Source organism: Vulpes vulpes, chromosome 14 (genome assembly GCF_048418805.1).
Source record: "Vulpes vulpes isolate BD-2025 chromosome 14, VulVul3, whole genome shotgun sequence".
NCBI lineage: Eukaryota > Metazoa > Chordata > Mammalia > Carnivora > Canidae > Vulpes > Vulpes vulpes.
Window position 1 is genome coordinate 20,411,048 of NC_132793.1, and position 16,571 is coordinate 20,427,618.

At 44.0% G+C, this 16,571-nt stretch overlaps 1 protein-coding gene across 4 annotated transcripts in view; it reads right to left on the reverse strand.

The window, feature by feature from the left end:
• The window catches only part of PPP1R16B (protein phosphatase 1 regulatory subunit 16B), a 94,368-nt gene that overhangs the window by 51,917 nt on the left and 25,880 nt on the right, over nt 1-16,571 (reverse strand). For all 4 annotated transcript variants that reach the window (XM_072735861.1, XM_072735863.1, XM_072735862.1 and 1 more), the window contains exon 2: nt 15,793-16,129. In XM_072735861.1, the coding sequence (XP_072591962.1) occupies nt 15,793-16,042 (250 nt within the window). In that variant the 5' untranslated portion in view covers nt 16,043-16,129. The remainder of the gene's footprint in view (nt 1-15,792; nt 16,130-16,571) is intronic.

Sequence of the window (16,571 nt, forward strand, 5' to 3'; positions counted from 1 at the left end):
GGGCAGCAAATGAAGAAGAAAGTCATGAGCCGGAAGGAATGACTATGTAGAAATCTTGCCCATTCAGAGGAAGGTTGGCCACCATGTCTCTTTGACAAAATGTTAGGTGCCAAGGAACTTAGGAGAAGTTTTGTGAAATAACCTTAGGGTATTTCTTTTAATGACAAGGGAATAGATCATATTAACTCCAAAAGGTTAGAGAAAGCCACTTTAGATGCTAATTAGGGTCCTTCCAAAGAGCTATTATAATTATAGATGGGGTTGGAACATTCAAATGGCCCAGACCAAACAAAACATGTATTTGTGGCTCCCTTGAGAGATGACACATGGAAACCAGGAGATCCCAGGCACCTTGAGTTCTACAGTCTCAGTTAACAGTCTGACAGAAGTTCTTCAGGGAGCTAGTTCTTTCACTTTAGGGAGTCTGAAAGGGCTTCCTAATGCAAGCAGACTTGAAGTGTGTTAGATCATGTGGGGTGGCCAAAACCTTTCATTTCCCACTGGCTTGCAATGAAAATTGCTGTAAACAATGTTTTCATTTTCATACTAAAGTGTAAATGACTACAATCAGGATACTCTTATATGAATGACTAGGCTGGCACTGAGTAAGTGGAGATAGAGGAAATGGGGTAGTTTTTGGCAGTGAGGGTGAGTGGAAGAAGGATTAGAAAGAAAACAGAAGAGATGTTAACCTTGCTGCTGGCCCACTATAACTGAGGCTAGTGGAAGATTATAGTAACAGCCACCCTGGCTATATTTGCTGGCCAGACTTTATTTCTGTGAATCTTCACTGCTCCCACCCCCATAGTCACTATTCTCTCCACTTTACAGATGAGGAATCTATGCACAAAGAGATTAAGTCATTCACCAAAGGCCACAAAATGGAGATTAAAACTTAGTTTTGTCTGACTCCATGCTAACTCTCAAAGTCTGTCATCTCTCTGCAAAGCTTCCCAACCTTTCCACCAAGGGTCCCCTTTGATTCGGCTTTCCCTATGCCATCAATGTTTTGAAAGATTTTATCTATTGAACACACTGCATTTGTGAACTAATAATCCATTCCATCTGGCTGATGATTATTTTTCTGTTCCTGCTTCTGTTTCAACATTGATCCAGACTTTAACCCCAATTACGGAGGGTTCAACATAATATTATGAAATCACATAAATCACTGTCATGGCTATGTAGTTAATAAGCAATAAAATTAAATAAGCATAAGAACCATTCCCCGTTGCTGAATTCTGACTGCCACATGGTTTTGGAGTCAATGCAAATCACATACTTTGCACGCTCAACACAGGGTCCAGGGATCCACAGGTTTTGGCCCACCTGGTACAATCCCAGACATTGCAGGTACATCAACAGCCAATCACAGCATTTGACCAAAACAATATGCCCAGGGTTATTGCACTGGATTGCTAGAATTCTACCCATGGGCATGGGTACTGAAAGGCATGTGTAGACTCCTCTTGTATCGATGCTGAGCTTGGCCATGTGACTTACTGTGGCCAATGAGCCATCAGCAAACATGATGCAGACAGAGGCCTGATACATGCTTATGCACTGGAGCTTGCCTTCTTGGAACCCACAGCCCACCATGCTGGAGGAAGCTCAGCATAAAAGATCACATGGAGAGAGAATCCCAGCCATCCCAGCTGAGCTAGACACTGGCTGACCCAACAAATCACTGCAACCTCGTACTAAGCCCAGGGAAGACCGGCAGAAGTGCCTAGCCAATCCAAAGAACCATTGAGAAGTAAGTTGTTTTAAGCCACTACGTGTTTCAGGGTGGTTTGTTATGCAACAATAGGCAGCCAATCCAGCACAGTTCTTGGGGATGACTCACCTGGAGAATTGCCATTACTACCTTTGTGGTGACCAGGGAATTGGGGAATCCTTATGCCAAAAGGCCTGTGTCCTCAGGTTTCTCTTGAAGGAGATGACTCTTGATGACTCCTCCATCAAGATTTGGGCGTCGTTTAGCTTTCCATGTGTAAAGGACGAATGTACCATTTCCCTCTCTCTGACTTAGATTTTGTATCTCATCTCTTGGTTTTCCCCTCTCCTCTGGACACAACAGCCTCCATCAGATGTGGCCAACAGATGATGGGGAGGTGGGGTCAGTTCTGTTTGTTGGCACAAACACAGGATGGATGGATATACTAGACAATTTAATACTTTGAGCAGATTCTGGAACAGTCTTCCATTTGCTAAACCCCAGCCTTCCTCCACAGGGTTATTTAATGACTTTGGCCTTGGTGATTGTTTTAGAAGAGCTTAGGATTTGTTCATTGAAAGAGCCTCTGAGTTCCTCTGACAGAAATACTGACCATCTTCTCACTCCATTACAAAGGAAACAGTAGTTGTTAGAAGCCAAGCAAGAATAAGTCACATCCCAAATATCTCAACAATCTCAACAAGGTCATTAGACTGAGAAATGTTAAAGGTAGGGATTGTCCGGACTCCAGTGAGCATTTGACAGGCCTCTCACATATTTCCTTACATTTTCCTTACATGGGGAATGTCATGGTGTTTTGGGTTTGAGGAGGTTCCAGGAGAGTTCCAGTTGGCTGTGTCCCCCAGATGGCATCCTCCTGGTGACTGACCATGGTTCACCATGATTGACCATGGTTTACCTACCACAAGTGGTTTCTTTGCCCAAGAGTAGTCCCATACGATCTGAACATAGGAGGCTGCTGAATAAAACCACAATGCAATTTCACTTGAGAAAAGGAATTATCTTGTACACCAGAAATTCACTTAACCATGGTCAACTCATTCTGCACCTGTAGGAATAACTGGGAAGCCAAGCTATAATCAAAGGATTGCAAGGACGTACGTAATCATCACGTTTAATGGCATTATGTCAAGATGGGTTGAAGTCTCTTTTTCCATAATCACAATGCCCTTAGCAAGGGGATGTAATCTTCAAAGTCATTGTTCACATTGTCCTCTCCCCTGGACAGCATTTAGATGGTTAGATGGCCTTGCTCATCAATGATCTCCTAGTATATAGGCATCTATATTGCCTATACTAGGCAATACTAGGATACTAGGATTGGCTCATCAATGATCTCCTGATCACAGTATTAATACTGTGCTGTCTTCAAACTGACTTTGCTAGACTGTGAGCTCCATTATAGCCTGACCCAGTCTCCTGTTCACTACTGAACCACCAGTGCTAGTCTGAAGATGTCCAGACTGTGTTCCATGAATGTCCCTGCATGAGTTTCTTCTCTGATCCCTTACATGTTTTGTTTTAATTTAATCTTCAGAGAGAAAATTTCTTCCAAGTTTATGTAGGACAGGAAGGCTCTTTTTTTATAGTGGAGACTCTTGCTATTGTTCCCACATACCAACTACAAAAACAGTATAGTTAAATTCATCTCAATTGAACAACTATCCCTAATAGGTAATGATTGATTGGATACATTAATATGGAGGGGTCTTTGGGTTGTGCCCTAGGCTCTGTCTTTGGCCAAAGAACTCAGAGGCTCTTTCAGTGAAGAGATTCAACATTTTTAATCAGGTATTTGGATAGGATCCAGGACTGTGTTTTCTGATACAGTGCCTCTAACTAGTCACAGGTGACTACTTAAATGATTTTAATTAAGTAAAATAAAAACTTCAGTTCCTTAGTCTCCTAGTCACATTTTATGTGCTCAAGATCCACATGTGATTAGCAACTACCATAATGGACAGTGCATTTCCATCATCAGAAAAAGTTCTACTGAGCAACTCTGGAGTAGAAGGCAAATGTCGATTGCATCTGTGAATGGCACGGAATAGAAACTGCTGATGAATATTTCATCTGAGATGGTCATACTTAATCATGGCTGGCCCATCATCCGTTGTCCCTCCTTCTGGTAACCACATCCCAATTTCTGTTGGGACGGGCACAACATATCTCCAAGTGTCAGGCCATGTGTTTTGGGAGGAGTAACTTCACAGTGATCTACTTGGAGACACTTCTTGGTAGCCCCCTGTATCCACATGTGCTTAAGTTAGTTTGAGTTGGATTTCCTGGCCGTGGTAACACAGAAATCTCACTACATCATTCAAAGTCCAAATTATTTGAGCAGGTGGATAATGGGCTCAAAATTCGACAAGATAAATTTAGAGTCTCGAGTTCAGTGCTGAAAATTACCTGTGTGTCCAGGAAGGCTTCTGGGGGTGGGGGGGGGGCCAGTGATGTTCTGTTTCTCAATCCGAGTGAGTACTGGTTACGTAGGCACATGTGACACGTGAGAGTGGAACCAGTTGTGCCCTTTTCCGTATGAAGAACATACCTCAACAAACAGTCGGGTTTTTTTTTTTTTTAATTACTTGCATAAGAAGAGGATGGGAAAGATGTAAGTTCACTAACAGGACACCCACTTGGGGGTTTTAATTTCCTATAAACTCCAGGTGAGTCAACAGTGGCTGCCCAAAAAGCCAATGGAAATTTGGGCCATACTAATAGACAAACTCAACCAGAATGAGGAAACTGACAGTTCCATTCACCCTAGGGGGAGCCAGGCCAGGCTTTAGGAAAGCTATAGAAAAAGGAAAGCATGTTTACGAATTTCAAAGTCACATCTTATAAAAGTCAGTAAAAGGAACCAGAGTTGTTAGCCCAGAGAGAAGAGGTGGGAGGATAGGCTATGGGCATGACACTGGAATGAGCAGACAACCTTATCATCTGCAAATAATGTTACTTTCTACACAAAAGACCCAAAAGAACCTACTGAAAAAAAATGAGACCATAAAATGGCTTTCTACAAAATTAATATATGAAAACTAAAAGACTTCTTTTCAAGAAATAAACAGAACTTATATGGTAAAACAAAACAAAACTAAACTAAACAACAATAACAAAAAAACCCTACAGGAAAACAACAACAAAACCCCTCTAGTTTTCCCAAAGGACATAAAGGAATACTTGCCCAGTAGAGACATGTATCATTTGCCTGCTTAGAAAAGCTCATGACAAGGATATTAGTTTGGCCCAAATTAATTTTTAAATTGTGATAAAAGGGATGTCTGGGTGGCTCAGTGGTTGGGCGTCTGCCTTTGGCTCAGGGTGTGATCCCAGATTCCTGGGATCGAGTCCCACGTCAGGCTCCCTGCATGGAGCCTGCTTCTCCTCCCTCTGCCTGTGTCTCTGCCTCTTTCTGTGTCTCTCATGAATAAATAAATAAAATCTTTTTTAAAATTGTGGTAAAATATACAGGAGATACAATTTATCATATTAGCCACTTTTTACTGTACAGTTAGTTCAGTGGCACTAAGTACAATTACACTGTTGTGCAACCATCACCACCATCCATCTACAGCTTTTTTAATCTTTTTTTTATAAATTAATTTTTATTGGTGTTCAATTTACCAACATACAGAAAAACACCCAGTGCTCATCCCGTCAAGTGTCCGCCTCAGTGCCCGTCACCCATTCTCCCCCAGCCCCCGCCCTCCTCCCCTTCCACCACAGCTTTTTTAATCTTTCCAAACTGAAGCTCTATACCCGTGAGACAATAACTTCCCTTTCTCCCTTCCCTTCAATCCCTGGCTAAATTCCAGGGGGTGGCTTTGGTGTTTTTTTTTTTTTTCATTTTTTTATTGTGATAAAAGACACATAAACTTACCATCTTAATTACTTTTAAGAGTACTGTTCAGTGGTATTAAATATGTTCATAATGATGATAGCTGTCCAACCACCATTGCCATCCATCTCTAGAATTCTTGTCATCTTGTAAAACCAAAACTCTACACCCATTTATAATATTAATCAATTTCGGAGGAATCTATTTTTGAGCTCTGGAGGGAAACCTGACCAAAAGTTCTTAAGTATTACGTGAACAGCTGAAAATAACCAAAAACATTTGTAGAAGAAGAGCAATTTGAGGAAGGACTCGTTCTATCATACATTAAGCCACATTAGAAAGCTGGGATCAAAACAGTGTGTAACTGGCAGAGGAACAGATTGTGGGAACACAATAAACAGCTCAGAAGGTTACCCTTCTTCTCAGATGAGGCTCGAGAGGATGAGCATGGCATCGCAAGCTCACGGGGAGAGAAGGAGACAGGACAACTGAAAATGCTTCGGAAACAAAATGGAGATAGATTTTCATTGACTACCTCACACTAAAGTGAATTCCAGAAGAACTACATGTTTAATTTATTTACATAAGGCCACAAAAATCTAGAAGAGCATGTAGGTTAATATGCATCACCGGATGAGGAGACACTTTGGAGCAAAGGTCAGCTCTTGCCTGTAAAGGGCAGGAGTAAATATTTTCATCTTTGATGAACTACCCAACCCTGTTGCTGCAGTGTGAAGGCAGCCATAGATAAATGATTAGGTGTGGCTGTGTTCCAATAAAGCTTTATTTACAAAAGCAGAGGGTGACAAGATTTGGCCTCCAAGTCATAGGTTGTGGCTCCTGTTTTAGAGGAATAAAAAAGCAAAGGACAAAATAATGAAGGAGGAGAAAAGAGAATATCATTAAATTTAACTACATAAAAATGATCTATAAACAGAATGGTAGACAGACACAGCACGTACGCACACACACTCTGCAGAAAGCATGTGCACCATACATGACAATAACCCACATCCTCCTCTGCATTTTCATGCTCTGTCTCTCCTCCTCCCTTTCTCTCATGCAAATATTACCCACTCATTGAAATCAATAAGAAAAAGAAACTAATAGAAAAATGGACCAAAAAATTTGACAACTCAGAGAAATAAAGAAATGAACGCCCAGCAAGATTATGAATAGGTATTCAACCTTAAGCTTCTTCGTTATATGTAGATTAAGACAACAAGATTATCTCCCATATATTGAATCTATCAGCAAAGGTATGCCTTCTGTGTCATCGAGAAGTGTCGATGAGCAAGGCAGACGCGAGGTGGGCCTGGCACACAGGCTGGGAGGGATAAGCAGTTTCTGCCAAAGCCTTGCTTGCAGATGTTTATTAGCCTTGAGGAATTTACCCAAGTAAATAATCAAAGCTGTGACCAAATACAGTGATAATCACCGTGGCATAATTTGCAGTAGCAAAAGTGGGGAACAACCTGAAAATCCAATCATAGGGGAGTGGTTATGTAAATAATGGTACATTCAGACAGGGGACTAGGAAGTTGTCATTAAAAATCTCTTTTGCTCATCCCATCAAGTGCTATATGTTGGCAAATTGAACTCCAATAAAAATATATACAAAAAAAAACCATTTAAAAAAAAAACATTTCACAGATATGGCAAGAAAATAAAAACCACAGAAGCAGAGACAGTGTAAATTACAAAGACATTAATGATAGTAAAGATATTTACATACATTAAATATTCATCGTATCTTTAAAAAGTCTCTTTTGCAAAGACTATATTAAGACAATATAAAAAAAAAGACGATATAAAACCGTCCACCTCTAAGCCACATCTGGCTCAGCTGACAGACCTTTGTTCTAAAAATGTCTCCTTCCCTAGGCTTCTGACATGCCACATCGCCCTAGTAGTCTTTCTTCCACGCTGGCAGGTGATTGTTGGTCTTCTTCTCTTCTTGGCTCAACATGTAGCTACTGAGGCATCCCAGGGTTTTCTCTTGGTTTGCTTCTTTGCTCCATCTACCTTGCTATTACTACAGGAAAGAAACCATCAAGTTTCTTCCATGTCCTAAATGAGGTGATAGATAATTCATTGTGGCTTTGATCTGCATTTCTCTAATTATTGGTGATGTTGAGCATCTTTTCATATACCTGTTGGCCTTCTGTATGTCTTCTTTGGGAAAACATCATCAGGTACTCTGCCCATTTTTAATTGGATCATTTGGGTTTTTGCTATTGAGCTGTATGAATTCCTTATATATTTTGGACATTAACCCCCTATCTGATATACAGTTTGCAAATACTTTCTCCCACCCTGTAGTTTTTTGTTTTTTTGTTTTTTTTTTTTTTTTGCTAACTCTTCCTTTTGCTGTGCAGAAGCTTTTGGTTTGATACAGTCCCACTTGTTTATTTTTCCTTTTGTTGCTTGTGTTTTGGGCACAATATTTTTAAAAAGTGAACTAGTATTTTTCTAACAAATGCATCACTTTTTTTAAAAGTAGGCATGGCTAAAAGAACCTTTCAAAATGCAAGACCACCAGTAGATTTTAATGTAACAAAGTAAAAAAAGCTAAAAATCAATATGGTTTCGGATTCTACGTTGGGATTAATCTTTAAGAAGCTACCATCTGTTGAATCTGGTTGCAATATCAAAGAATATCCACAATTATCTGAAAAGGCAATTAAAACATTCCTCTCTTTTCCAGTGACATATCTATGTGAGTTAAGAGTTTCCTCATTTACTTTAACCAAAATAACATATCGCAACATATTGAACGCAGAAGCAGATAAGAGAATCCAGCTCTCTTCTTTTAAGCCCGACCTCCTAAAGATTTACAAAAGTATAAAACAAAACCACTCTATTTTTTTTTGTTTTGAAAAATATTAGGATTTTCATAAAAATATTTATGTTACCATGCGTGGCAGTTTTAGAACAGGCCCACAAATTCTCCTCCCTTCCAGAGGTGGAGCCTAATTCCTCTCCCACTGAGTGTGAGCTAGACTTAGTGAATCACTTCTAACAAACAGAATATGTCAGAAGTGATGATATATGACTTGAAAGTCTAGGTCATAAAAAGCATCGTGGTTTCGTCCTTACTCTATCTCTTGGATCACTCGCTCTGAAGAAAGCCGGCCACCATGTTCAGAAGACACTCAAGTGGGCCTATGAAGAGGCTCATATGGCAAGAATCTGAGGCCTCCTAGTCAAGAGCCACGTTGAGTATGTCATCTTGGAGGCGGATACTCCAGCCCCATTAAACCATGAGCTGACTGCAACCTTAGAAGACATCCTGAGCTACCACCACCCAGGCCAAGTTGCCCCTGGATTCTTGACCCACAGAAATTGTGTGAGACAATAAATGTCTATTGTTTTAAGTTGCTAAATGTTGAGCCCATCTGCTACGCAGCAATAGATAACTAAAACAACAGATAATGGTTTTATTTTTATGTTTTAATGAGTACATATTTATTTTAATTCTTCAGCCTAATATGATAAATATCAATAAAGAACCCAGTTAAACAAAAGCTCTTAAGAGTTCTCAGTTTTGGGGGCACCTGGATGGCCCAGTGGTTGAGCATCTGCCTTTGGCTCAGGTCATGACCCTGGGGTCCTGGGATCTAGTCCTACATCGGGCTCCCCTCAGGGAGCCTGCTTCTCCCTCTGCCTATATCTATGCCTCTCTCTGTGTCTCTCATGAATAAATAAATAAAATCTTTTAAAAAAAGAGTTCTCAGTTTTTAATCATATAAAGGGACCCTGAGACCAAAAATGTTGAGGACTATTGCCCTAAGCTCTTTGGAAACTATCCCTTTATTAAACTTTTCTCAAATTACCCCATGTGAGGGCACCATTTCTTTCCTACTAGGACCTTGAGTAATAGAAGACCAAAATATTATCAGTAGTTGTTGCTGTTCAAGGGGGGTACCTGTGATTTTATTTTCTTAATGGTTTTTTTTCTGTATTTTAACAACTTTCTACAACAAGGATGAATGATTTTTATAACTAAGAGAAAAGAAACTTCCCTTTTCAAAATCATCAAAAGCGAAAGTCAGACCTATGAGTCCTTTGGATGAGTTGACGGTTTAAGCACGACATACAGAGCCCCGTGACTGCCATGCACCTGTGTTTTGCAGGGTGGGTGGTGAGTGAGGGTCCAGTAGCCACAGCCCCCACCCTATACAGCCTCAGCCAGAATAGCTCTTTCACTCTTTTTACATACTGAGTTTCTGCATAATTTCACATACAGAAAAGTTTCCACTGCTTAAAAAAAAAAGTTTGAAAAACTTTACCATGAGAATAACAGTTGAAGAGTTAAAATTAGGCTATAGAAGAATCACTCAAACTTTTTTGGGAATGTGAACAGTTTCCATAAAGAAAACCCTGCACGTTCTGAAAGAACAGAAGCCCTGACAACTTAACAAATGTTGTTGATTTGAACCAAGGCTGGCTGTGGAAAGAGGTTACAGCTCAGGATGAGAGGACATCACCCTCCCCTCCCCCGTACCAAGGGCCTAAAAGGCTAATAGAAGCAGCGAGCCTTTCAGGCCCTAAGAGACACAGATCAGAACCACAAGTGAGTGGCTCTCTTATTTCCTAGGGAAAACCAAAAGCAGGAGGTGCCAGGACTGCCTGGCAGTTAAAAGCACAGGCTTTGGGGACACCTGGGTGGCACAGCAGTTGGGCGTTTGCCTTCAGCTCAGAGCATGATCCTGGAGCTCCAGGATCGAGTCCCACATCAGGCTCCCTGTAGGGAGCCTGCTTCTCCCTCTGCCTGTGTGTCTCTGCCTCCCTGTGTGTGTCTCCCATGAATAAATAAAATCTTTAAAAAAAAAAAAAAAAAGCACAGGCTTCGGAGATATCAGATGTGGGTTTGAGTCCCAGACCTGACACCAAAAACCTGTGAGATTTTTGGCAGGTGGCATAGACTCTCAGAACTTTGACGTCTTCATCTGTAAAATGAGGTTTGAGAATACAAAATGGTGTAGCTATTTTGGAAAACAGGTTAGTAGGTTCCTAAATGTTAAACACAAATTTGCCATATGACCTAGCAATTCCATTCCTAAGTAACCACCCAGGAGAAATAAAAACATATGTCCACACAAAGACTTGCATACAAATGTTCTTAGCAGCATTAATCATCATAACCCAAAATGGAAGCAATCCAAATGTGAATGGGTAAACAAAATGTGGCATATCTATACAATGGAATACTATAGGGCAATAAAAGAAATGAAGTCCTGACACATGCCACAACCTGAACGCACCTGGGAAACATTATTCTAAATGAAAGAGGTCAATCACAAAATATTGGATGAACCCATGTAAGTGGAACATTCCAGAAAATGCAAAGGTATAGAGGCAGAAAGCAGATTAGTGGTTGCTAGGGATGGGAGTGGGGTGGGAACCAGGAATGACTACAAATGGGCATAAAGTTTCCTTGGGGGGTGACGGAACCTTCAAAAACTGGGTTGTGGTGATGGGTGTACAGCTCTGTAAATTTACTGAAGATCATTGGATTGCACACTTAAAGTGGGCAAATTTTGGGATATGTAAACGAAACCCCAACAGAGCTGGTTTTGAAAAATGAGTTTTGACTCTCTACTTCAGAGGGTTGTAGTGAGGATTAAAGAAGTAACTTTTGATACAAAGTAAGCATTCAATAAATAACAGTAAAGATAATAATCCGTGTGTACACTAGTAACAGATTATGTAAGTGTAGATCATAGATAATGCAAAATAGCAACAATTTCTAGCACTTAAATCTACTCCTTCCCATACCACTCCAAATCCGTAAACTCAATTTAACCCCACAGCAACTTTCTGAGGCAGCTGTATTACCCTATCCTCATTTTCACAGATGGGGAAACTGAGGCCTCTGGTAACTTTCCCGAGGTTGCACAGCTAGTACATGGCAGGGCTGGGATTTGAATCCTGGAGAACTAACTCTGGAGTCCGTGCTCCTCCCCACGACACTGCACTGCCTCTCGGTAAACGTCAGCTGTGTCCTGAGTTACTGCTCTAACTAGTGATGGGGTGGGGTGCAGAAAAGGCTCGCAGATAGCTCCCCAGGAAGGTCACTCAAGATCCAACCCCTAGGGTTATAGGAGTCAGGAGAAAGAGTGTTCCAGACAGAGGAAACTGCAAATACCAAGGCAGGGAGGTAGGAGAACACAGAGCATGTGGGAGGCAGTCGGAGCTGGAGATGACTGGAGCATGGGCTGATGCTCGGCAGTGGGCACAGAGGGTGGGGTTCAGGCAGGTCCAAGGCCAAAGAGGGACCCCGGTGCCCGGATGTCAGTGCAAAGACAACGCAGAGCCAGAGAAGGAAATACAATGAGTCCCTCTCCAGCTCTGCCTTTCTCTGGGTCGACTCACATTGCCCTGGCAGGTGGAGGAGGTTGACTCAGCCACTGCTGTGAGCTCAAGGGAGCGGGGGAGCTGCCACCCCCATTCCCATCCCGCTGCGAGCTAACGCCCCTGCAGCCTCCCCAACACCAGCTCCGCCAGCACACAGAAACCATCCCCGCCAGCTGGGAGCAGCGGGCTGTCATGCTGCCAGGGAGCTGAGCGAAGCCTGGCCACACTGCCTGCTCACTGATGGGAGCTTCACACCCTGCCCAAACCCAGCCACCTGTGGACTACAGGGGGACCTCCCCCCTACCCACCCCGCACAGCACACAGTGCTCTGGCCCTCCACTCTCACTTGGCTGTCCTGAGCCAGGGACCAGCTGAGGGGGGCAGCACCTTTCTCATTCAAATTTAATACACGTACCCTAGCATCCAACACTTCCATTTTCCCACATCTGTCCTGAATCAGTATCTACCTGTGTGCACAAAAGGTTCATTTGGGCAAAAGCAAAACTACTGAAAAAACCTCCATGCCGGGCAGCCCAGGTGGCTCAGCAGTTTAGCGCTGCCTTCAGCCCAGGGCGTGATCCTGGAGATCCAGAATCAAGTCCCACGTCGGGCTGCCTGCATGGAGCCTGCTTCTCCCTCTGCCTGTGTCTCTGCCTCTCTCTCTCTCTCTCTCTCCCTCTGTCTCTCATGAATAAATAAATAAAATCTTAAAAAAAAAACTCCATGCCCATCACTGAGGAACTAGTTCATAATCTCTGCTGCATCCATACTATGGAATACTACACAGCACTTAAAGCGAAGACCACAGCTGTATTATTCCATGGTACTGGCATGAAAACACTTCCAAGATCTACTGTTGGGTGAAGAAAAAAAAAAAACTGCAGAACATTGCATCCAGCATGTCATCACTTATGTAAAAACAAAACAAAAATTAAAAACTCCAGCTAGACTCTCTGTTTCTTCAAGTTGACAAAAACACAGGCAAATAAGAAAAATGCCTGGAAGGAAACACATCAAATAGAAAGAAGGCATGGAGGGAGTGACTTTTTACTCTGTACGCTTCTGTGTTGATTTTTACAAGATGTGTTTGTGTATATTGGGGCTCTTAAAAAACAAAGTCTGTCCCCCCCAAAAAAAAATTCATAGGAAAAGGGTGTTAAAAAGGTCACCACCCGGGGCGTCTGGGTGGCTCAGTGGATGAGCATCTGCCTTTGGCTCAGGTCATGATCCCAGGGTCCTGGGATCAAGTCCCTCATCAGAGAATGTGTTTGTGTATATTTGGGCTCTTTAAAACAAAATCTGTTAAAAAAAATACATAGGAAAAGTGTGCTAAAATGGTCACCATTCTGATGCAGCATTCAGGGTCACTTCTCAAAGAGCTGTCACCTTTGGGGTCTTGTCTAATTCTTGCCACGCCCCTTAAAGACAAGGTGCAAAACTCCATCTTACAGATTAAGAAATTGGACCCGGGGGGATGAAACAAGCCACTCTAGGTCCCACGCCAAGGCCAAGGGGGCCTGCGGTCCTGGCCCCACCCGGCACCCCCTCTCACCAGCACGTGTGGGAGGCTGTGAGGGTGTGGGGCCCACGCTGGGGCTGGGGAGGCGCCGATGTTCCGGAGCAGCTGTCAGCCAGCTCAGAGTCCCTTCAGGGAGGGGAACCGGGCTTTGTCAGGGAAGGAGGGAGGAAAAGATGAGTGGCAAAAGAAGAGCTGATGAACCGCCGCCCACGACCCAAATTAGACATCACTGATGTGCCACCCACTGAGCAGGCTGGGTCTGCACGTCACCCAGCAAGTCTCCTGTGGGAAGGAGTCTCGCAGGGCCGGCCCCCGAGCCCGACACTGCTTGCCTCTCCCGGGGGGGCCGCTCACCCCAGGCTCTCAGCTGCGCTGTTTCCAGCTGAGTAGTTCTGGGAATGGTTCTGCTCAGTTCCCAGAGCTCTCCGTAACCAGGGCAGAAGGGGAACCATGCTTCTCAGAGGCAGCTAGACCCTGAGGAGCAATGTGCATAAAACCCAACACCCTCTAGTGCAGTAAGTGCCATCCCTCTCTCAACGACTGCGTTAGCACCGCATGTCTGGAGGGTGTTTGGCAGCAGGCCAGAGGGACCCTGCAAACACGGCTAGCCAGGCCTCTCCAGGGACAGCCAGGAAGGACTCCTATACAGGGAGGGGACTGGAGGCTGCTGAGGGGAACACAGGACACATACTCAAACCTCAGACCCCCCCAGAGCATGCTCAGAGAAGGGAGCTTTGGTCAAATCACGGATCCTCCATCCCATAACCATTCCCATAACAGGAAACAAACCTACAAGGCCATGAGGTCAGTGACAAGAGCTTGGATCTTGTGGCTTCTGGTCCCAGCTCTGCCACCTTGGTCAAGGTTCTGAACCTCTCTGGGTCTCAGTTTCCCCATTTGTAAAATAGGTGCTTATTATGCCTGCCTTTGGGGTATCATAGATCTAGATTGAGAAACATATAATAACATAATTGAATAAAATGTAACAAGTACTGGGTATCCATAAAATCTGGAAACAGATTTTGAGTGTGTATATGTGTTCCTGTTTATTTATTAATTCACTTTAATAGAGTAAAATGTCCTAGGCAACATTGCATATACATTCTTCTGTTTCAAAACTTTATGGATGCTCTAATATAAACAATTATATATATATATAAATGTTATACAAACATTATATATACAAATATGTATATAAACATATTCATTCTATAAATATAATAAAATAAAATACAGTAATAATATAATAAAGTAAAACACACTCACACAGTAGGAGCGACCAGGCATGTCCAATAACCTAGGGGTACTACCTAATTTTTTTTTTAAAGATTCAATTTATTTATTCATGAGAGACACAGAGAGAGAGAGGCAGAGACACAGGCAGAGGGAGAAGCAGGCTCCATGCAGGGAGCCTGACGTGGGACTCGATCCTGGGTCTCCAGGATCACACCCCAGGCTGCAGGTGGTGCTAAACCACTGAGCCACCGAGGCTGCCCAGTGGTATTGCCTAATTTAATGCTCACAGCAAGCCCCTGAGGTGGATGCTACTGTCTATCCCCATTTTACAGGGGAGGAAACTAAGGTACAGGAAGCCCAAGGGACTTGCCTACTGGCCAGAACCACACTGGGAATAACCGACACACCGGTTTCCTAAGGGAGGGCAGTCTAAGAGCAGGCCTGCGCTACTAACCACACTCTACACCCTCCAGATCCACTGCCAAGGCCCAGAAGACCCAACAGCACACTCAGCGACCAGCACGGCTGGTCTGGCACAGAGCCAAGGCCTAAGAAATGCCAGCTCCTCTGAGCAGTGAGCTCTTGGAGGTGCAAGACCAGATCCAATTTGTCCACCACATCTAGAATAGTAATGCGCAGGAAGCGGGATGTCGGTGGACACTCATTGGCAGGAAGGAAAATTAGTGTTCATTAGCCAAAGGGTGGGGTTTTTATTAAAAAAAAAAAAAGTCGGGATCCCTGGGTGGCGCAGCGGTTTGGCGCCTGCCTTTGGCCCAGGGCGCGATCCTGGAGACCCGGGATCGAATCCCACATCGGGCTCCCAGTGCATGGAGCCTGCTTCTCCCTCTGCCTGTGTCTCTGCCTCTCTCTCTCTCTGTGACTATCATAAATTTAAAAAAAAAAAAAAAAGTCAAAGATTGATTCAGAGCCCCGCCTGGGGATGCACCTTTCCTTCCTAGGACGCGCGGGGGCCACCTGGACCAGGGATGGGGATGGGGACAGGGCCAGGCCCAGCCGGCACCCTCCCCACCCCCCAGGGCAGGGGCAGGGGGCACCGGAGACCACCTGCTGCGGACGATTGGGAGCAGAGGGGCCTACCTTCCTCGGCGTCGTTCCTCAGGGAGGCCTCCAGGAGGGCCACGCTGGCCTCGAAGGACACCTTCTTCCTTCGGCCGCCTGCGCTGCGCTTCCGCTCGTGCTTGCGCTTGCGGTGCTGCAGGTCCTGCTCATACTGGGCCCACTTCTTCAGCTGCTGGGCCCGGCGCTTCTGGGCAGCGCGCAGCCGCTCCAGCGTGGGCACCTTCTCCAGCAGCTGCAGCTCGGTCAGCAGGTCCACGTGGCTGGCCATGGCCTTGGCGGGCGGGGGGCTAGCACGGGGCGCTGGGGGCCAGGGGGGCGCGGGGGCTCCTGCCGGGCTGGGGCCTCATGGTGGGGCCTGTGCGGGGAGAGAGAGACAGATGCACACGCGGTCAGGCTCAAAACCCCCATCTGCGGGTGACACTCGCCCTGTGTTCCAAACACTTGCTTTATCTATTACATTTTTTCTTTCTTTCTTTCTTTCTTTCTTTCTTTCTTTCTTTCTTTCTTTCTTTCTTCTTTCTTTCTTTCTTTCCTTCTTTCTCTTTCTTTCTTTCTTCTTTTTTATTGAGATAGAATGGACCTACAACATTGGGTAAGCCTCAGGCATACAAAGTGTTGATCTGATACACTTATCTATTGCAGTACAGTTGCCACGGTAGCCTTAGCTAACAACTCCATCCTGCCACATAATTATTAACTGGGGGGGCTTACATTGTTATTCCATATAAGGTTGTTATATTGGTATAACATATCAGGGGCTTGTTATATTGTCATATACGGGATTTACTGTTATTTTT